The sequence below is a fragment of the Castanea sativa genome, chromosome 9 (genome assembly GCF_040712315.1).
Source record: "Castanea sativa cultivar Marrone di Chiusa Pesio chromosome 9, ASM4071231v1".
Classification (NCBI taxonomy): domain Eukaryota; kingdom Viridiplantae; phylum Streptophyta; class Magnoliopsida; order Fagales; family Fagaceae; genus Castanea; species Castanea sativa.
Window position 1 is genome coordinate 20989663 of NC_134021.1, and position 22333 is coordinate 21011995.

Below are 22333 nucleotides of genomic sequence, written 5' to 3' on the forward strand. Positions count from 1 at the left end.
CGCGTCGGAAGCGGGTGCAGCACCCATTTTGCCGCACCCATGCTTCATAGGTTGTGGGTTGCTTTAAGGAAGAGGGAGAAAGAGAGGAAGAGGAAGAGAGATACAGAGAAGTAGTTAAAAAAAAAGAATATATATATTAAATGGCAATAACCTTTAAAGCTAACCTGGTTCAACTTGCTGAGTTAAGGCAGTTGGATTTTAAATGATGTGGCATGCTTCAGACCTTTGATTTATTTCAAACAAATCCTGTCCATAAAATGGACACTCTCCATTTCAAATAGAAATGGAAAGGATCCGGATCCGTTTTTGAGCCTTTTGAGTACAGTCAAAGGAGCAAGGGACCAATATTTTTTAGTTTTCCTACATCTTTTTGGGGGGATGGTGGAGTTCAAAATCCAATGTTCAAGAAGATGTTGTATTGAAAACTTAGCTAAACCTTGGGTTCATGTTATTGAAGGATTTGAGTTAAGTGAAAGTAAATCTAGTATTACGTTGCATTCTCAGTTTCTCACACTTGTTTTTGTTTTTGAGTTGTGGGGGTCTTGATATTTTTGGACCAAGAAAAGAACTTTTAATAAACTTTGGCCCATAACATAAACATAACAAATCCGAAGCTAATGAGTCCCCCCTGGGCTCTGGCCCTTTCTTTATATCTCTGAAATCCACCTAAATGGGCTTGAGATTGGGCTTGGGCTTTTAACCGACCAAGCGAGACCGATTTGTCTTGCAACACAAGATATGTATAAACTTTTAGAGTCTAGAATGAACCGCGAAAGTCGAAACCTGACTTCTTTATTGTTCTCTTTCTTCCCCAAAAAGCAAAACTTCTCTTGTTGGTAACTAGTAACTAGTAGCACTAACTAAACTCCTCTGAAAACGAAAAAACAAAAAAAGTGTTGTATAACATGGCGACCGACAAGACGGTGATGGCGGTGATCAGAGCAGCGAGACCATCGTTCCGCAACATCTACGACAAGATTGCCTTTGCCGTACACGCCACCTTCCTCGCCTCCGGCCATGTTCTCATCGCCACCGGTCCCCCTGCCTTCTCCGACAACGCCCTCTCCTCTGCCTCCACCGGTACACACACACTCTCTCTCTCTCAATTTTTTTTTCTCTTCTAAATTATAGTTTTGAAAGACTGAAGAAAAGCAAAACGAATCGTCGTTTGGGGTTTGTGTGTGCGCAGATGAGGTGGGTATCGAGGAGTGGAACGAGCAAGAAGACGAGTACGCGTTCGTGTACATAAACCCAGAAAAGGATTCGAAGAAAGTGCTGGCCAAGTGCCTTGTCATCAGCGACAAGTTTCTCGTTGATGCTCTCCCTGAGGGGGCTCCCGAGCCTCTACATCTTGAAATTGAGTATGTTCTCTCTGCTTTTTCAGTTGGGTTTTTTTTTTTCTATAATTTTTTTGGTAAATATTCAATTGCGAATATGGGTTTTTAAATTGCAGTCCTAAGGACTATGTTGGTGAAAATGGGGGCACCAATTATTCTACGCAATATAAGAATCTGGAGGGTCTCGTTAAGACTATTGATACTCAACTTCTGTCTAAATTCTATGCTTCTCCAGAACCTCCTCCAAGGTATTTGATCTTAATCTTTCTCAGAGATTAGCAGTACATTAATGTAATGTTAGATTCATATGAGCATTTGAGGCAGTTCCTGATTTGAATATTGTATATTTGCTTATTTATGTGTTTTTTCTAAAATAAATTAGTCATTGATTCATATATAATTACTTTGTTGAAAAAAAAACAAACGCTTTATGTTCACGATGATGGACACAAAGGGTCTTGAAAAATTACATAGCAAAGCTAAGAGAATCATGAAAATCTAAAACATAGGTACAATGAGTAAACCCCCAAACCCGAGACCACTCAAACTCAAACAGGTTGCGAATCAATAATGATTTCAACTGTTTTTGGGATCTTTCGACATACTGGAATGTGCGAGAATCACGCTCCTTCCATGCTAAACACATTAAACAAGATGACACTAAATTCTAAACATTGCTTGTCAAACCAATTCCTTCACCCAAATCATAAGGATGAAATCGTCGTTGGCATTACCCAGTGAACTTCAAACATAGAGAAAACTTCATGCCGCTAGGCAGGAGTAAAATCATAGTGAAGCAATAAATGACTCACGATTTCCCCACTATAATTACACAAACAACACCAACCCACTATAGAGATGCCCTTATTGAAATTATCAATGGTAAGGATTTCATCCCAAGCGGAAGTCTACATAAAATTATAAAATAAAGAAACCCTCTTGAAAGGGAATACCACCTGTACAACAAATAGCCTTATAGAATGAGCGCACATCAAAAGTACCATTCCCATTTAAAGACCGTCTCATCCTATCTCTCCCCTTCTCATTAGGTACCAGAGAGCAAATATGGGTAAATAATGAGGTCTTTGAATCCAGTTCCCAATCATGCACCTCGTTGTGGAACTTAATTTTCCAATTCCTTCCCTCACCACTTGCATTGGGGTTCAACAATTCAGCCACTTAGGCTTCCTTGTCAACATAACGAGCAAACAAGACAGGATACAACCCCTTTAAAGGCGTGTGTCAACACCACGAGTCATGCCAAAACATAACTTGAACACCATCACCAACATCAAAAGTCACATGTTGTAAAAAAGTCTCCCAGCCCATTTTGATGCTCCTCCGAAGGCTACAACCGTGCAATCCTTGACTTGCTTTTGTGCAACATCCACCCCATTCTTCACCATATTTTGAAGCTACAACCCGGTGCCACAAATGTGTAGTTTCATGTCCAAACCTCCTTTAAGCACTTCCCCAATAGAGCTTGATTGAATCTTCCAATTTTCTTAATACCCAAACTTCCCTCCTCAACAGGGGAACAAACCTTGTCCCAAGCCACTAATGGGCATTTAAATTGTACATCTGTTGAAACCCACAAGAAATTTCTGTGAATCCTTTCCAGCCTGTCAACATCAAATCTGGGAATAGAGAAGAAAGAGAGATAATACGTTGGCAGACTCGAAAGCATGCTCTTCAAGAGAGTAAGTCTCCCGCCCTTGGATAGATAGTCTCTTCCAACCAGATAATCTCCTCTCCATCTTTTCCAAGATAGGATTCCAAACAGAAGTGGCTTTGAACGGAGCACCTTATGGCATCTCCAAATATGTTGTAGGCAATATTTATCAAATAAAAAAAAATGTAGTAGGCAGTGAACCAATTCAACATAAAATGCTTGCCAATTTAACCAAGTTATCAACCTCCCCTGTTGGAACCACTTCCGTTTTAGCCCGATTAACTTTCAAGCCTGTCACAGCTTCAAAGAAAATGAGAATGATCAGTGCTTATTATTTAGAAAATGTGTAATAAAGGGTGGTTGGCAATAGAAATGAAGATGTTCAAGTGCAAAAGCCACATCAGTGGCTATATTGAAGCTCTGCATTAAGTTCAAGTGCCTCTGGTGGGGAGCCTGTTCTTCTACATGCAGCCACTTTTCAAGACTCCCATTTGGCATTAAGTCATATACAAGAGCTTTGAAATCATTGCCTCTAAAGTCAACACTTAAGCATGAAGTTATGATCTTCACTAGATTCCGATGTTGAATGTTTCTAAAGGCTTTACATTCTGCCATGAAGCTCTTTGATGCTCCTTGTTTTGAAGATTAAGTAACTGGACTACAACTTCTATTCCATCTCCATCTAAAATTCCCTTGAACACAGAACCATAACCCCTGGCCAATTAAATTGTTTGGTGAAAACCCTTCTGTTGCTTTGAACAACTGCACATAGGAAAGACCAGAAACTTGATCCCTTGAGGGAGATGAAAAGACAGGCTTCTTTCTCAACCTGAGACAGCAAAGGATGGTGGAAAAAATTACAATAACAGATGCAACCCCAACAAGTACAGGTACTATTACTTTCAGCAATATGAAACTCCTGTTCTCCCAGTTGGTTTGGCAGGACATACAGATAGGTGAAATGCTCATATACCACCACAAAGTATACTGTTTACAATGACTGACACTGCACTTGAATTCCTAAATATGCCTTCCATTGGTACTTCTTCCCCATCAAGATTGTTGAAAGACAAATTTAGATAATGCAAAAGAGGAAAATTGTCAAACTATAGAGGGATATTACCTATCAAGTTGTTATGTGAGAGATCTAGGACTTGGAGACTAGTAAGATTACTCAAAGATTGGGGAATGTTTCCATCAAAAAAGTTGTTGTGCATGTAAAGTTGTTCTAAGGTCAATCAATTTCCAACATTATCAGGAATCTCTCCAGAGAATAAGTTGTTAGAGATTTCTAGCTCCACAAGAGTTTTTAGATTTCCGATTTCTAGTGGTAAAGGACGACTCAGAAAACATTTTTAGCCAAGTCCAAGGAAATGGACCGAAAACGAAGATTAAGAATCTGCTTGGGAATGTTACCATTTAGATCATTCTGAGAAAGGTTAATGCATGTACATTTTGACAATTCCCCAAAGTTTTGGGGTATAGCCTTGTAAATTGTTATTATAGTAATGCTACCAAGGGAGGGAGGAATCTGTCCGGTAATTCTATTTCTAGACAACACCAGCAACTGCAGGCTCTTTATTTTTCCAATACCACTTGGGATTGTACCAACAAGAGCATTGCTTCCTATTCCCAGCATACTTATGTTGGCAAGGTTCTCAACCCCGATGGGAATACTTCCATATGTTCAATTCCCTCCTATTAATAAGGATTTAAGTTGGGATGAAAGATTGACAATGGAGTTGGGCAATACACCTCCAAAATAATTATCTTCTAATACCAACCTTGAAGCATCGCAACAAAAGAATGGTGTCATCAGCAAATAAAATACTCCAACCTTCAGCCATATTAGACCCCACTCAAAAATGGATAAAACCATACATCTCAGTATTCTTCAACATCCTACTCAAAACCTCCATAATAAGAAGTAATAATGATAGTGATAGCGGGTTTGTAGATGCTACCAATAAGGCTAATGGGGTGAAAATCCCTTATATTGATGGCATTAGTTCCTTTTAAGGAGGAGGCATTAAGGGATTTTTCAAAACACAACTTCTATGGAAATCATCAAATTCAACAGTTGTTGTGTTAGTTGTTTTACTTTTTCCTATTTTATTCAGTCTAAATGTTGTTCTGTTCCTAGTTTTGAATCAATGAATGTTGAAAGGAGATGTATAAAATGAACAAGACATCTGAATAAAGACAATTTTCTGTGTTTGGAGGTTGTGCTCCCTCAAAGCAGTCCAACATTTCCCTTCATCTCAATTTCCTTAGTTTCCAAAATAAAGACAATTTTTTTTGCAGAAGTATCAAATAATTTGTTATTGTTTATATTTAACTTGATCAGGGATTTAATTTTATTTGACTTGAGATGTGGCTTTTCGTTTTGAACCCTGAAAAAGATAAAAGTTTTTCTTAACAACAATGTTCATCCTATGATTTACCATCTATGATTATTTTCCTTTCTGCTCTGCAGTTCAGAGACCAGTGAAACATCAAGCAGGAATGTAAACATTGATGTTCCAATTGGCGGACCTTCAAGCCCTCAAGCCCATCCTTCAGGGTCTCTCTCTCTCTCTCTCTCTCTCATTGATAATTTGAATAGCCAATTCCACAATGTGTATGTGGTCCAATACATAATTGTCATACATTTATTAGTGTGAACTCTTTTTTGGGCAACTGCAGTTAGGGTAGGGTCTTTCTAATAAATTCTTCACATACTGTAGAAACTTTGTTTCTGAATGTTGAACAAATTATGTGACACTGACCTGGACTTTGTGGTGGTTGGTCCATTCTTTGGATTCAATAGGCATAGAAGGGCTTAGGTGGTGTCTGAGTTTGTCCATATCATTACACCAATCATGCCATTTCAGCCTATTAATTTTACATTTTGTAATGGCTAGTTGTTTCCCTAGAAATTACAAATCCTGCTTTTACAGTACAGGATTTGCTACATTATTCTTTTCACAAAAGAAAATTTGTAATTTCTTTTTTGTTTCTGTTTGTGGGTATTTTACCGTTAACCTTTAGCAAATGCAACTTGTTTTATTTTTATAGAGGAGCTAGAGTAGTGCTGCTTAATGTGATAAGTATTATAGTTTAGCAAAAAAAAAAAAAAAAGGTATTAGATGTTAATGTAGCATATTGGTTATGCTACATTAACTTATAAAGGGATTGAATTTTCTTTTCTGATGATTATGTTTTGCTCCAGAATCCTGTCATAACGCATATTATCTGTTGGACCCTATCATGTTAAAATACTGATTTGTAGCCTAAACAGTTTCCTTGATGATTGTGGTTTTACAGTCCCTGAATTAAAAATAATGTTCATATAATTACTCATCAAAGTGTGAGGTTAATTAAATGTGTTTTGGTGTGCTTTGTAGATTCATTTATCCTCCTATTTATCCTAGTGGTGTCAGTGATATTTTTCCCAGTCCTGGTGCTGGAATGTACCCAACCCGGTATTTTTCCTTCACAAATCTTTGTTGGTCATTGCCAACCTTTTTGGTTGTTGCATTTCTCATATTGTTTATATGTAAATTTCTTTTGATTTTCCTCAGGCCTGGTTTTGGTGGTGGGAGCATGCATCTAGGTTCGTACAACAAGGCGTTCTTCTCCTGCCCTATTCTTCCCCCCCCCCACCCCCACCTTCTTCATTTGTTGGCTGAGTTTGTTGCGTTTCTTTATTTAGTTAAAATTCTTTTGTCATGTGGAAGCAGGACCTAATGATCCTCGCTGGCGCGGAATGGTGGGAGACCCTGTATTCCCTGGTGGAATTGGGGGAGATCCTGGATTCCCGGGAGGACTACAGTGAGTTTTTCAGATCTCTCTCTCTCTCTGATTTGCTATCATACTGCCAAGTTCTAATTGTAATTGGTTTTTTTAAACAGGGGTGTTCCTCCAGGTGCTCGTTTTGATCCCTATGGCCCACCTGGCGTTCCCGGTTTTGAGCCAAATCGATTTACAAGGTACATTAAAAATTTAAATTCACCACAATAAATGAGTAATTCTCCGAAGTTTTATGATTAAATACAGAATCTTGTTTCCTTAATCATGTGGAATATAGTGACAATGCTGGATTTCAATGTGATAGGTGGTTTAGAAGACATTAGTTTAATTCCTGACCTAGATTCAAGTTTCCCAATGAGTTAGAGGGAGGAAATGGGGTTGGGGTGATATCTGACTTTGTCCCTAATACTGATATTTTTTTTGGGTGTGATCTAGTTGGAGTTGGACATATTTTCACCTGGTTTCCACATGAGTTACTGTTAGGCAGTTGAATTATATGAAATACTTCTTCTTCTGTTTTTCATAGATATTCTTAAAGACTATGTTGCCGTTCTCCCAAACTAAAAGAAGAAGAAAAGAAAAACTCTATTTTACCAAAAGTTGAAAGTTATAATTGCTTGTTGTACGAAGTTTTGGGCTGAAGCATGTTTTCCGTCTCTTTATTACATTACATTGGGAAGTTTGTATGACCTAGGGAGGGATAAATTTACCGTGTATCTTCAGCCAGAGGAAAAAAAAAAATTGAAGAACATGAAAATAAAAGATAGAAAACCTAAGAGTCAGCACTTAGGCCTATTTGGAGTCAGCACTAAATAAAGAGAGAGCATCTAGGAGTTGATACCTAGGGATAACTTGAGTCGGCACTAGTCCATTGAAAAAATTCAAAGAGAAATTTTAGTCATCAATCAAACTGTAATCTCTCCGTAGGAGTACAATATTGTACTTATATAGACTACTAAACTAAACCCTAATTCTGACTTGGAAAAAACCAATATTTTAGTTACAAAAATAGACTTTACTGGTGGAAATAAAATACTAAAACTTAATTAATTACTAAGACTTAAAATAAATTACAATTGATCAATAAAAATAAAATTGACTCCAAAATTTAATAATTAGCCAAGAGCCTTTTAGTTTAACTTGTGCCTTCCCACCCCCTAACTATTGAATTTAAAAAAAATGTAATTATCTTAAATTAAAATAAGTATTTATTTGTACTTTTTTTGCATAGTTTCTTTTTTTGATAGGTAATAACAGCTGTATTGATAATGAAAGCACAATGAATTTACGATAGTAAACTCACTGCACTGAAAAGAATACAAACCAATCAAAAAGAGAGACTAACAGAATTAAGAAAATCAATCAAAGAATGATAATGCGTAAACCCCCAAATCCGGGACCACTCAAACAATGTCCTAAGTAGCAAAGACTTTACAGAGTCTACAAGTCTCTCAGTTTCCTCAAAAGTACGGGCATTGTGTTCCTTTCAAATTAGCCACATAAGACATGCTGGAATCATATTCCACACTTTTGAAGTGTGACTCCCCAACCAGTTCTACCATGCAGTAAGAAGAGAAATAACATTCTTCGGCATCACCCACTGAACCCCAAACAAACGAAGGACTTCACTCCTCAAGGTATAAGCATACTTACAATGGATCAATAAATGATCCACAGTTTCCTCTTCACATCGACAAAGGTAACACCAATTCACAAGAGGTAACTTCTTCTTAACAAGGTTGTCTATAGTAAGAAGCCTACCCCTAGCAGTTGTCCATAAGAAGAAAGATACCCTTTTAGGTACCTTAACACACCAAATGCTCTTTCAAGGAAAAGACACCAACGGGGCTGCTAGCAATGAAGTATAGAAAGAGCGCACATCAAAAACACCACTACGATTCAATTGCCATATCATGGTATCATCACCCCCTCTAGGTAACTTGGAGGAGATATACGCAAAGAAATCATAAAAGATCCCTATCTCCCAGTCTTGAAATGCACGACGAAAACAGAAGTTCCAGCTTCTACCACCCCCATTTGGAGCATAATCAACCGTTTCAGAAATCATAGCTTCCTTGTTCACAGTAATATCAAACAGTGCCGGATATAAATCTTTCAAGGCAGTGGGGCTACTCCAAGGGTCATGCCAGAATCTGATACGAAAACACTCACCCTCCGCATATAACACATGACCAAAGAAACTCTCAGCCCCCTTCCTAATGTTCTTCCACATACCACAACCATGTGTCCCTCTAACAACTCTAGTACACCATCCCCCACTAGCCTCCTCATATTTGGAAGCTATAACCTGCCTCCATAAACGTGTGACCTCCTTCCCAACCGCCAGAGCCACTTTCCAAGCAAAGCTTGGTTAAACAACCCAATTTTCTGGATCCCTAAGCCACCAGACTCCACTAGCCACACAACTTTCTCCCAAGCAACAAGTGAGAATTTAAAGACATCATTAGATCTCCCCCAAAGGAACTAGTGGTGTCTTTTAATATTCAAATTTTTAGTTTAATATTTTGGCTGCTGATGCTGACGCTACTCTGCTGCAGCTCCTCGAAATTGAACCCCTTGCCGCAGCTCCCCGAAATTGAACCCCTTGCCGCGCACATTCTGGAAATTTGGCTCCGTGACCACCGTACACACGCTACTACTCTCGACGCTATAATTGTGCATGCAATTCAATTCCAATCCATTGGTGCGGTTCGTATCGGGATCGAGGGTTGTTTCGGCGATCGGATCTTCGCGAATGAAGGAGTCAGAGTGGATCGGTTTCTTTCGCTTGTGTTTCCGTTTCTTGCGATTGGGATTGGGCTTGGGCTTGGGCTTGGACTTGGACTTGGATTGGATGACGACGCCATTTTGGATTGGATCTGAGTTTGAGCGGTAGAAGAACAAGGATTCGTCTAACTTTATAACCAAGATTTCTCTTTTGATTCTTGATGCACATAATTTCTTCCTGATTCCATCCCCATTCTCTCTCTAGAATTTCCTTTTGTTTGGTTAGTGAGAAAATCTGAGGGAAAGTGTTTGGGCTTAGAAATCTAGAGGTTAAAGTTTTTGGGAAAGTGCTTGGCTTCTGAGAAAATTTGAGGGAGAGTGAGACTGAGGGCCGAATGTTTGGGCTTAGAAATCTAGAGGTTATACTGTTTATGGGTATTAGTGGGTTTATTTAATTTTGAATTTTAGATGGGTTTAGTGGGTATTAGTGGATTTATCCATTTAGACCCATTTAATTAAATAACCAAATGGGTCTTTCATCCATTTAACCCAAATACTTAAATGGGTTGGGTTAAGACTTATCCAAATAAGATGGGTAATGGTCGGGTTCATGAATATGGATAAAAATTGACACCCCTACTGGTAATGAACTTGAAACAGTTGCATGAATTTTTCAGTACGTTGCCTGGCGTTTTGTGAATGTACAGTTGTGTACAACTGGCCTATGGGCTGACTTATCATAGTATGTGGGATTTGACAAGTGTTCAAATTGAAAGGTTAAGGTTAAGGTTAGAGGGGTTTCCTATCTAACATGATATGTTGGAATTGAGTTTGTGTTCTGGGGTACATAAATTAGGGCAATGCAGCACTAAATCGAAACCTCTAGTAGCAACAACAAGCATTTAACATAATTCCTTCCTGTTTCTTTCAGAGACCCGCGGAGACCTGGGAGAGGGACACATCCAGACTTGGAACATTTTGGGGGCGGTTCAGATTTCATTTAGCTATGAGAGAGCACTCTTTCAATAAACTTTGTTTTCTAACGACACTTTCCTTTCAAGAAAACTTGTGAAATTTCAGCAGTGGGATATGAAAAGGCAGCACCATAGCCCTTCTTTTCTTCTTTTGTTTGTTTGTTTTTTTGTTTTTTTTTTTTTGAGGGGGGGGGGGGGGGGGGGTTTTTTTAAGACACTGTATATATGTTATTAAATTTTTTTTTTTTAATTTGTTGAAATATATGTAATTAAAGATATTGGAGCGAATGTGGTGTAATGTCTAATAGCTCGCCTTTTTCTTTCTTTTTTTTTTTTTTTTATACTTTCGAGATCTTTTTTTTTTTTTTCATGTGTGTAGATGGTTTTAAATTTTTGTATGTGTTCAAATCCATTCAGCAACAAATAAGCAAACAGCATGCGTCCAAAATGTACGTTTGGATAGACTTAAAACTCAGTTTATTTTCACTGCAGTTTATAAAGCCATACTTTCTTTCTAGGTAGCTATATATAATATTTTAAACAAATGACAAAGTTTAGTTACAAAATTGGTTGTATTTTAAGGTTACAATTTTTACCTAATAAAATTAATATTATTACATATTTTGAAAATTTAACTGTTAAATTGCATGTACTTTGCGTTTTTAATACACAAGTCAAATTTTGTATTAATTGGATACTATTTATTATATGATTTATAAGTTTATATTTTATGCATAATTTGAAATTACAAAAACTTGTCATTTAAACAATTTATTGATGAGATAATTATTGATCTTTAATTTTCTAGAAATTTTGCTAGTTTGGTGAATTTATCAAAATTCACCTTCAATAAAAAGATATTAAGATATTAAGGCTTAAGTTACAACTAATTTTGTAACTAAACTTAGTCCTTAAACAATAATCACATGTCTACTCACATGAATACAATCATAGAACTTGAGCGGTAGGAATCTCATCAAACTAGACCTGCCAGCCTAAGCAATGAAGACGGATATTGGGTTTTAGTCATTTAGACTTGATTTCCTCTTATCCTAGAGGCCACTAGAGGGAAAATGTTTATTAAGTTTTTGACCCAAATTCAGCTCAGCACATCCTCAAAAATCAAAATGCACCTCTATCAAAATCCACAAGATTCTAATGGTCTGTTTGGATCCTTTGGATTTGGATTTGAGGGGGCCCAAATCCAAATTCTTTATTTGGGTAAGTTAAAAGAAATGGATTGGATTGGTCCCAAATCCAACCAAAATTTGATAGACCCAAATCCATGGATTTCAAATACTCTCATGCACAGTGGAATTTGGAAATCTCTCATGCATGTTGTGCTCTACTTCTCTCTCAGCTCGTTTCTCTGTGTCTCTCTTCCTAGCTGCAACTCACAAACTCTTCTTCACTCTCTCTCTCTCTCTCGGCAACTTCAAGTTTGTTTCTCTCAACTCGTGTCTTCCTCTTTAGCCTCTCCAATTCTCTCTTTCTACTGAATCTAATTCCTAAAGGCTGTGGGTTTTTTCAGTGGCTTTTATTTGATTTTTTTTGTTGGTTTGTTTAGGTTTCATTTGATTTGTTTGTGGGTTTGTTTGATTTGTTTGTGCAACTTGTTTCATGGTATTTTCAATGATTTGTTTTGGGTTTATCTTTATTTTGTATTTGTATTTTTATTTGTGGGTTTGTAATGCAAATTATGAGTTTGATGAAATGCTTCTATGAACAATCTATGAGTTGTGAAGCAATAAGTGAGAGAATATTCATTTGAAATAATGTAAAGAAAGTTCATAATTGTCAGTGTAGAGTTCTTGCTATGGGCCTTTTTATGTTTAGTTCAAACTGTAACCAGAAGTTTTTATTAAAAAGATCCATAATACCATCAACTAGAAGGTGTTTCATTTGCTCTCTTTCAAATTTGATTTTCCTAAATAGGCTTGTGGTATTGGTCAACATTGAATTCATTTTCTAAGCTGCCTTCTAGGTTAGGAACATAATTGCTACCTTCTCATTTTAGGGTTGGGCTTGTGTCCAGTGTCCAGTGGCCAGTTCTACTAGACATGTTGAGATGCAGACACGTGTCTATATCCTAGTGCGTCCAGTGAAACTAGCCACTGGACACAAGCCTTTCCTCTCATTTTATGATGGTATTTAGAATTCAAAGGTAACCTTAAATATAAAGGTTGCACATTTATAATCTACTTGAAAGTAGAAAATCTCTTTGAACCTTTGGCTTTAAATGTAGATGGTCATCATGAATGTCATAACATAATAAATAAGTAACAAATATAATAACAACCACATTTGAGATTTTGAATGTTGTGAAAAAATTGATGCATTTGGGTGTCCTTTTTAGTTAATAGAAAACATTTTAGTTATCAATAGTTGGCTGTGACTAAAAATATTTAGTCATCATCTTGTCAATTGGATTATCAATATTACCTCAGGTGCTTAAAATTAAAATGGAGAAGGATTAAAAAAATAATATTTATATATTTATTGATCTTAAATCCAAATCCAAATCCAAATCCAAATTTAGGTATCCAAACAATGAAATTTCAAATGATGAATTTTAAATCCTTCATTGTTTGAAAAGACCCAAACAAGGAATTTTAAAATTAAGGGATTTCAAATCAAGGCATTTTAAATATATGGATTTCAAATCCAAATCCAAATGTTGTTATCCAAACACAACCTAAGTACATTTGGATCAAAGCACCTAATTTCTCAATGATATAATGCTTATTTGATTGAGCATTTATTTTAGTTAATTTAGAACATATATTTTGGTATTGTAACCACTAGACTCTTTTAACTCTTATGTTGTTGTAAGACCACTTCATTTTTTATTATTTATTTATTTTTGTATATTGATTTGGTGCAAAAATAGGTTAAATTGACTCTTATGTTGCAGTAAGACGACCCCTTCATTTTTTATTTTTTATTTTTTATTTTTTATTTTTTATATGATGATTTGGTACAAAAATAGGTTAAATTGGTAATAAAAAAAAAATAGTTGAGGGTGGGGGGGGGGGGGGTCTTACGACTACAATACCAAAGTTTATGTATTGGTGAAAGATAAAGTTAAGGGGGTTAGTTTGCTACCATACCAAAGTTTATATTGTGTGTTTGGGATGTGATTATAAGTTAGCCTTTTTTTTCCCTCCATTTTTAAATTATTTTTGAGTCCCACGTGGGTTCTGCAAAAAAAAAACTTATTTTTTTGCTTTAGTTAGCTTATTGCCCAACCAACCAGGTACTGTTTGCAAGTCCCACTCTAATATTTTTGGTAAAAAAAAAAACTAGGTACAGTAAATTGTTTGTAGATCTTATCCTATGATTTTTGCTAATGCTAAGTACATTTAGCTTATTGTGGGTCTTGCTCTCCTTTTTTGCTACCGTACTTTTAGCAAAAAAAATCAACTTTTTATATTTTTCTCTTTTAGCATTTTTTTTTACAATACTTTCAGCAAACCAAAAAAAGCAAAAAATCTTGATAAGTTTTTTCTAAACAAATTAACTAAAATACAAGTTTAGAAGGCACTACCCAGAGCTTACTTACCAAGTTTGGGATGAATTCGCTGAAGCTAAAAATTCTCTCTTCAAAGGTAACTTTATTCTTTTTTAGAATAGAAGGTAACTTTATAATAAGTTGAAGGCTCCACATTGAAGACATATGTAAGAATAAATTGTCCTATGATAACTGTGTGTACCCAATTCTCGATTGATGGGCCAACCATGTAATTGGATTCACAATTTACTTATTATCATGGGCTTGTGAATGTCCTACAATGGGAAGTTCCTCCAGACAAAGGATAAGGCCCACAAGGATGGCTAATCACACTGACCAAACCCTTTTACTCTTATGCTTCCTCACTTGCTCTCTCTATTCTCTAACTCTCTACTATACAGTGTTTAACCCCCTTCTCTCATGCCTCTCTCCTATTTATAACCTTGCTTTAGTGGGCCAGCAATGATTTCCTTTAGCATGGCTCGTGTGAATGGGGCACATTTAGATTATTCCTGACAAAATAGTGTCCTACTTTGGAAATGGGAGCTTTGGAACTTGCGTTAGACGCCGAACGTTGTTCAACAGTGATGTCCCCCAAGGCATTACCGACGTACCCCAAATCGAGCTCGAACAAGACTAGACCTAAGGTCAGTACGGTTACAAGCCTGATTTACCGGGCAAGGTAGACTGCCCCTCAAAGAACCATTGCCCCGTTCATATCAATTGGGCTTATTGATGTTAGCCTGATGGTAATGGGCTGATGACCATACAATAACGTATTCATTTGATAATAATTTCATATATGTTATGGTTTAATAAAATGTTACATGTCCTTGAAACATCGGGTAATGGAGAAGTAAGTTTCCTAATTAACTCCAACTTTAGTGGGCAAGTGGAGGTTATAGGTGCAAGGAACTTAGTCCTCTCTGTTAGGGTTTGTGCCCTAAAATTCAATTTATTGGCATGTCATAATTAATTAAATTGTTTAATTATATGAGACTATTTATAAATGAACTAATGAGACATTATCATAGTCCATGAGATGTATTGTATATGGTTTATGTGAAAAGTCACAGAAGATGTAAATCACAAATTTCTTGTAAACTCAAAATGTAGATTGTAGTTGGTAATGAAATTGGGCGTTTCATCTGCGAAGACTATAACACATCAGCTAAGATGATTTCTCTTGATCATGGAAGTGGATACTTCTAGTTGTCGTGTTTTAAGAGTATAAACATATTGAACTGGACTGCTGTGAGATTATTTATTCAATCAACAACTGTCACTAGAATAATTAATCTTACGACTTCTAATTTTATAGACTCTCAATCTTGAGAGGATAATGAATCCTATCATGAAATGTGAGTTACTTTAATATATCAGGAGTGAGATCTAATATTCACGATCAAAACCTCAGTATGTTGGGTAACCACAAGTAGTGTTGAGGGAACACATATTCTCAAGATGGAATCCATAATTTCTTTTGTAAAGATACGAAATATCCCATTGAGATAAGTTTAATGAGAACTGGTTATTCAGAGCGCCCACTTTAGTAAGGAGTTACTAAAGCTTATATTTATTGAAATTAGATTTCAATAAATGTGAATAACTAAAAGATTAAATCGAGTATTCAAGGATAAAATGGTTTTTTACAAAGTGACAGTTTACTATGACTTTGTTCACTATGGATATTTCATGGAGGGCTCAAATGATATTATTAGAATCTTGGGATATAATTTATTAATAAGACCTAAAGTGCAATTATATTTATATAGTGATATTAAATATAATTAATGGTAATTTTGGACTTGTTAAAAGTTGACAGAAAAGCCCAAGGTCCATTGTAGCTAGAGTCTTATTTGTTCCCTTTGGTCCAATCTCAAGCCAGAAATTAAAGCTCAATTGGGTAGGCCTAAAAGGCTAACCTAATTAGATAATCAGATTTTATTTAATAAGAGTTGTTAAATAAAGTAACTATCAATGTAGTTAGAATGTATGTGTGATGAAAAGAAAGAAAACAGTTTTTCTTTACAAGGAGAAGAAGAATGATTTTTCTTTGAGAATCATCGTACATAAAGACTAATTGAGATACCACACTTCTTGGGCATTATGTGGAATTGAGATGAAGATTAAAGGTATTCTCAAGTCTTGGTTTTGAATTTCACTGCATCAAGGTATGCTTTCTATTCTTTGTTCTAGAATTCAAGGTTACATGTTATCTCTCATGAATGAAGTAGATTTGTCTTTGTTGTTTCCGCTATGTGTTTTGTATGAGATGCAAAACTAGATTTTCCAACACTCTCTATCCACAAAAGAGACATTCAACTACCCCATCACTGACACTGATTATTTAAAGAGAAAAAAAGGGTTTAGAGAGAAACCAATGCTATAAGAATTAAGTGCGTTTTATACTAAGATTTTTTTTTTGAATATGTTTTATACTAATATTTAATCTTTAGAAAATTTTAACAATGGATCAGAGTAATCTTTCTAATTAATTTGTGTAGCTGTGAAATCATGATAGTTCAAGATCTTAGAATTTATATTATGGTTGTTTATATTCTAACAACGTAAACAAAACATTTATAGTATAAACTGCACATTATGTAATGCAATCTTTTTGGGTTTGTTTGGATATCGCTTATTGCTGAAAACTGAAAACATTGTAATAAAATAATTTTTAAATGTGTGAATAGTGCCGTAGGATCCATTTTTAAAGTTTTTTTTGCTGAAAAAAGTACTTGTGGGTCTTGTAAATAGTGTCTGGGACCTACTATTTTTCAGCAAAACACAGAAGTGCACGTTCAACGTGCATTCCAAACGCACACTTCATAAAATAAAATAAAAATGTAATGCAATCCTTGAATTTGTGGAACAACTCTTCATTGACTGTCCCGCATCAAAAATTGTGTGTTCAAATTAACTCACCTTGATCGTTTCTTAATAAATTAAAAAAAAAAAAAAAAATCACCTTGTTAGAAACTCAGAAATCAAAATCAATAGATGAAAAAGCATAACCAACTTGATTCAATGCTAGTTGTCTTTCAAATTAAAACAGTTTATTGGCATCGCAAATGGTCGTGAGTCAGGATTAGCCAACATTATTTTAGAGGATGGTGCATTGAATCAATTTGTATGTAATACAGCCCCTTTAAAGTCCTTGCTGCTCCATTGAAGTCTTCATCAGAGACACCAAAAGATCTTGTCTTTTTGTATTTGTTCAATGAAGTATTATTTAGCAAAAAAAAAAAAGGGTTCCAAAATAAGCATTTGATTGTGCTTGAAATCAAAATTCTTTCCAATTTTACCTTTGTCCTTCTGTTTTTTTGGCATTGTATTAAAATAATTGAATATTTTGCTTTAATTTGTGACATGCGAAAATGCTTGAGAGAATTAGTATTTTTTTTTTCTTTTGGGGAGAAAAAAGATAGTTGGGTTGAGACATTGATTTGATTTGGAAATGTGAGTGAAGACCTGAAAAGAAGATTATTAATTATTCTAATATTGTTTGGAAAAAGAAGATATATCATCTAAAGCAAAATAAATGAGATATGAAAAAAAAAAAAAAAAAAAAGTTTGAGATAGGAATTTCATAGTCGTCCTGCTGATTTGGACAGAAAAATAAGAAGAGGATAAATGAAGAAATAGATAAAACTACATGGCAAACTTAAACTTCTGTGTTAGCTTTTTAGTTCATATGGATTGACTGTACGTATGTTACTAAACTAGAGTATAAAATATTATAAGGATGATGCATGTCTCGGGGATGTAGCTCAGATGGTAGAGCGCTCGCTTAGCATGCGAGAGGTACGGGGATCGATACCCCGCATCTCCACTGATGTTTTTTAATTTTAGACTTCCGTGTAGTGGAGATATGTTATAAGTATATAAAAGTGGGCAATAGTAGGCATCCCAGTGGGCGTGCCGGAGTGGTTATCGGGCATGACTAGAAATCATGTGGGCTCTGCCCGCGCAGGTTCGAATCCTGCCGCTCACGTTTCCATTAAATTAGCTTTTTATTTTTATTTTTCATTACTAAAAAAAAAAAATCCTCCTCTGATGAAGCCAAAGTTCTTAAAGATTATGGCCACAAAGCAAGAATCATTAGCGAACCACAAATTGTGTGGCATACCTTTTGAGTGGTGGATTTGTATGGCAAAGTGAACATAGTCCTCCTAGGTTAATTAAGAGCTCCTGCAAACTGAACTTGTTGTAAGGACAAGGTTAAATTAACTTAATCAATAGCCTACCGTGTGCAAGTTACTTAAGACAACGACTTCCTATAGTTTATATTTGTGTATATCTAATGACTAGTACTTCGGAACCTACATACTACAAAGTAATCTCCTTCTTCTTAAGTACATAGTAATCTATAGACAACAAAGAGTGGGTGGTTGGGTTAGTTTTTTTATTGAGTTCATACTTTAGTTGGACAGAACTTCATATTCTTTAGCACAATCCTTGCTTCTGTGACTCAAAATGTATGTAGTTAATTATTGCTTGATGTTTTTGTCCTTGGTTGACGAAGACTTGGGTACTATAATATGCATTATTAGAGCATAGAGGGACCCATGTGATGCAATCAAAATGATGTGTTCTCTCACCATCCATGGAATGCCTAGTGCCTACTAGCTTTGTTGTGGTGGAAAATTTACTAGAAATTTCAAATTTCACCACGAGGAAAAAGTGTCTACATGTTTGTTCAAACCCTATGTTCCCCTCCTAGTTATAACTGTTATAGACTTTACTCATAGTCATAGCTCATCTATCACTTAACTGCCCTTTTACCGTAGCATAAGGGGAAAAGGTAACGAGTTCAATTTCAACGAAGGCCTTGACACACCAACGCGAAAATACTTGAGAAAAATACGAAAAAGGTGCTCTAAAATCAATGAGGGCCACTTTCGATGAATCTCATGTTGTGAAGTGTGAACAACTCAAAAAATCAAAGGACTCAGATAGAAAGTGAACAAAATGAAACAACAAAAATGAAAAAAGCCAAAAACTCCTATAATTATATTTGTCTAGAGTACTCTATAGAGTCTAGACCCTAGAATGACGGTACAAACTACAAAGTAATGAAGCAGTAGGTCGGTCCCGCCTTCCCCACTTGACTTGAAAGACTTGGGGAAACTTCCACCAAGTGCCTCCCCCCTATAGAGTCGTAAAGAAGTTGGAAACGTGTGACACCGGCCAATTATATGTCTTTCTTTGTCTTCTAGAGATAATAATATAATATATGCAATATGCTCCAATTATTAAAGCATAAATTAAATAGCCACCCTTCTAGATTCATTATCACCACAACTTTTCCACACTAAAGTAATCCATATATATGTTATCATCTTCTTTAACTAACATAGAACAGAGGCCTGGGTATTTTCAAAGACATTGCCAGCCTCCGTCTCTTCCTCTGGGCAATGAAATATATGGCATCTGAGGTTTAGTTCTACTCGAATCAATAAACATATGGGTTTACCTAAGCCACTGCTTCTTCTGCTGTTGCTTATAATGATTGTTTCTACATCACAGAAACCAATAGTCACAGAAGCAAGGCCACTTTCCCAACAAAGTAAGAATTACACTATCTCTCTGTTTTTCTTTTCTTTTTTTCCTAATATTTGGTGATTTTCGCTTATATTATTTAGTGTCTTTTGAATTACAGGATTTTCAGAGATCTTCTCGACACTTGGAGTTGCTTGCAAGTGTTGTGATGGCGAAAAAGGTGAATGCACGAGTACATGGACAGGGTCTTGCTCTAAGCTCCAGTGCCTTCCCTGGAAATTAAACTAGCTTGTTTTACACTGTAATTTTTGTTTTTGGGGGTACGTTGTTGTACATAGTTCAGTGTTCTGTTTACCAACTATTACTATATCTATACGATATGCGTTAATCGAATTGGGCTCTTTTACTTTCGGTAGTCATTTACAATTTCACATAAGGATCACTGCGTTAGCTTAGGAACTAGGAAATACGCACACCAAACTAGCAGCGATATCCATATCTGATAGGAGGAGTGACAAAATTTAACACAACCCACTAGCACTGGCGGCGCCATGTATAATTGAGGGTGGTCACAGGACCACCTCAACTTGGGAATAAAAACAATTTTATGCTTAAAAACAAATTCTGAATTAATATGAGTCAATGACCACCTAAAAAAAAAAATTGACCAACATCGTAAATAAAAGTTCTCTCATTAAAAATAAAAGGACTTTTTCAAAATTTTAGTCCATTAAAGATTGAACTAAAAAATGATGGGAAATGTTATATTCATAATATGTTCTTAACACTTTCATAACAAATCCTAAATAGTAGATTGTTATCGGTAAAAAAAAAAATAATTTTAATGATATGTAAATTAGAACTAGTAACAATTGCTAATTAGAATTTGTTATGAAAATATTGTGAAGATAGCATTTTTCAAAAATTGTTAAAACAAACAAATTAGCCTAAAAACCCAAATCAAATGTTTAATTATGATATTTTAAATTGTGTTTTCAAAGACATATTTTAAAATTGCTATTTTTTAATAAAAAATGCATATTTTTCAATAGCAAGTCAGTGCTTGTTTTAGTCTTTAGTTAAATTTTATTAGATTTATGTGATACATCTTGTATATACACTAAAATAATACCTCAATATTTTATTGCACATGATTAATGTAACGGTTTAATGCCTACATTGAATATATTAATCAACTTGTAACATGACATGACACGATATGAAGTTAGTAGGCTATTGGTTGAGACTTAATAGGTTGGTATAAAACTCTTGTTAACACAACTGACCATTTTAATAAACATGACCCTTTTAATAAACTTGTCATGTTATTTTACTAATATACTAACTCTAGATATATAAACTTATTAGTTGTTGTAGTTTATTTTCTTTGACATATTATGATTGATTATTTGTAATATTGAAATATGCTTTTATTTTGAATGATTATTTGTGAAACATATACTCGTTAGTTTTAATTTCTTTTTAAATATTGGTATTTTTTAGTTCAAATTAATTGAGTTAATACTAAAATTTATATATATATATATATATAAATTTTACTTTGATAAAATTTGATAAATGGGTCGACATGACTAACCTATTTAATAAACAGATCATGTTAGGGTTGAAGAATTCTAACCCGTTTAATAAACGTGTCGGGTTAGTTTTAACCCATATAGTCGAATATTTATGAGTTGATATGATGTGAATTTGACATGCAAACACAAATTATCACCCTTATTTGATAGTAAATATTTAAGGTAAGACAGTTGTGGGGAGTAAAAGGACCTAAATGGGCATATGGGCCTTTAGACTGTAGCATGAAGGGCCGACCTGCTTCAGAATTGAACTCTACGAATTGGCCAATACGCCGAGGGTCCAAGGTTACAGCCGAGGACGAACTTCTCCTCGGACAAGCCCTAGAGAATTCAAAGTTTCATTATGAAGGTCAAAGCTCAACTCTAGAAAGACTAATGGTTAAAGGGGGAAACCCTGAACCTTTTCGATACCCTAGTGTTAAGGAAAATATCTAGAGCAAAGGCTGCCACCTCCGCATTAAAGACTCTGCACCTACCTCCTTGGCCGCATTAATGGGGAAGTGACCCCTGAACAGTGAGGTGGAAACTTCTAGTCGCTATTCAAAAAGTATCAGGGAAGGAAGTATAAAAGGGGGGTAAAGGCCAAAGAAAAGGGGGATCGGAAAACTAAGAAAGAAATTAAGAAATTGTAATCTTGAAGGAAGAAAGAGAAATAATAAAGAAGTAGTCCTCGGCTCGAGTCCGAGGAGATCCATTTGTCATTATCGTTCGTTATTTACTTGTGTTTGTTTATAAAAGCCTGTTATCAAGCTCCCAGTACTTCTAACCCAGGTTTCAAGCCTACACTCTACAAATTTTATTGTTTAAGGCTCATTGGGCCTGAGCCCGTGATTGTCTTTGGGTCCAGGTGCAATTGTGCACTTACAATTGGCGCCGTCTGTAGGAAACCTGGTCTAGAAAAGGTTGGGATACCATGGCAGGCCTAGGTTCTCACCATGCAGAGTCACAGGGATCACAACCGGAGGATCGTTTCGAGCGCCTTGAGCGTCAAAGGGATCGTGAGGGAAGTGTCCATACAGAATACCCCGGCGCTAGCCATACTCATGGTGGGGGTAGCACCACCCATGAGGAGGGTTCTAAATCCATGCAGAAGGAAATCAATCGTTTGAAGAGAAAGTTGCGTCGTGCTAAACGTAGGTTTTCACCGTCCTCATCTAATCCTTCCTCAGAGGAGGATAGGGGAAGTGGCTACAGCTCGAGGTCGCGCTTCCCCACCA

At 35.8% G+C, this 22333-nt stretch overlaps 1 protein-coding gene, 1 long non-coding RNA gene and 2 other non-coding genes across 4 annotated transcripts; all 4 read left to right on the top strand.

The window, feature by feature from the left end:
* Positions 1 to 770: 770 nt before the first annotated feature.
* Positions 771 to 10830, top strand: LOC142609533 (putative proteasome inhibitor). The gene is made up of 9 exons (XM_075781134.1): positions 771 to 1080; positions 1190 to 1361; positions 1454 to 1585; positions 5486 to 5572; positions 6396 to 6473; positions 6573 to 6604; positions 6732 to 6822; positions 6903 to 6980; positions 10460 to 10830. Exons 1-9 carry the CDS (start codon positions 906 to 908, stop codon positions 10530 to 10532), a joined length of 918 nt encoding a protein of 305 aa, XP_075637249.1. The 5' UTR covers positions 771 to 905; the 3' UTR covers positions 10533 to 10830.
* A 6945-nt stretch (positions 10831 to 17775) lies between these two features.
* Positions 17776 to 17848, top strand: TRNAA-AGC (transfer RNA alanine (anticodon AGC)). Its single transcript has one exon. It is a non-coding gene; the product is annotated as a tRNA-Ala (tRNA).
* An 80-nt stretch (positions 17849 to 17928) lies between these two features.
* Positions 17929 to 18010, top strand: TRNAS-AGA (transfer RNA serine (anticodon AGA)). The gene has a single exon. It is a non-coding gene; the product is annotated as a tRNA-Ser (tRNA).
* Positions 18011 to 19278: 1268 nt separating this feature from the next.
* On the top strand, positions 19279 to 19911 carry LOC142609938 (uncharacterized). The gene is made up of 2 exons (XR_012839724.1): positions 19279 to 19585; positions 19679 to 19911. It is a non-coding gene; the product is annotated as an uncharacterized LOC142609938 (long non-coding RNA).
* The last annotated feature ends 2422 nt before the right edge of the window (positions 19912 to 22333 follow it).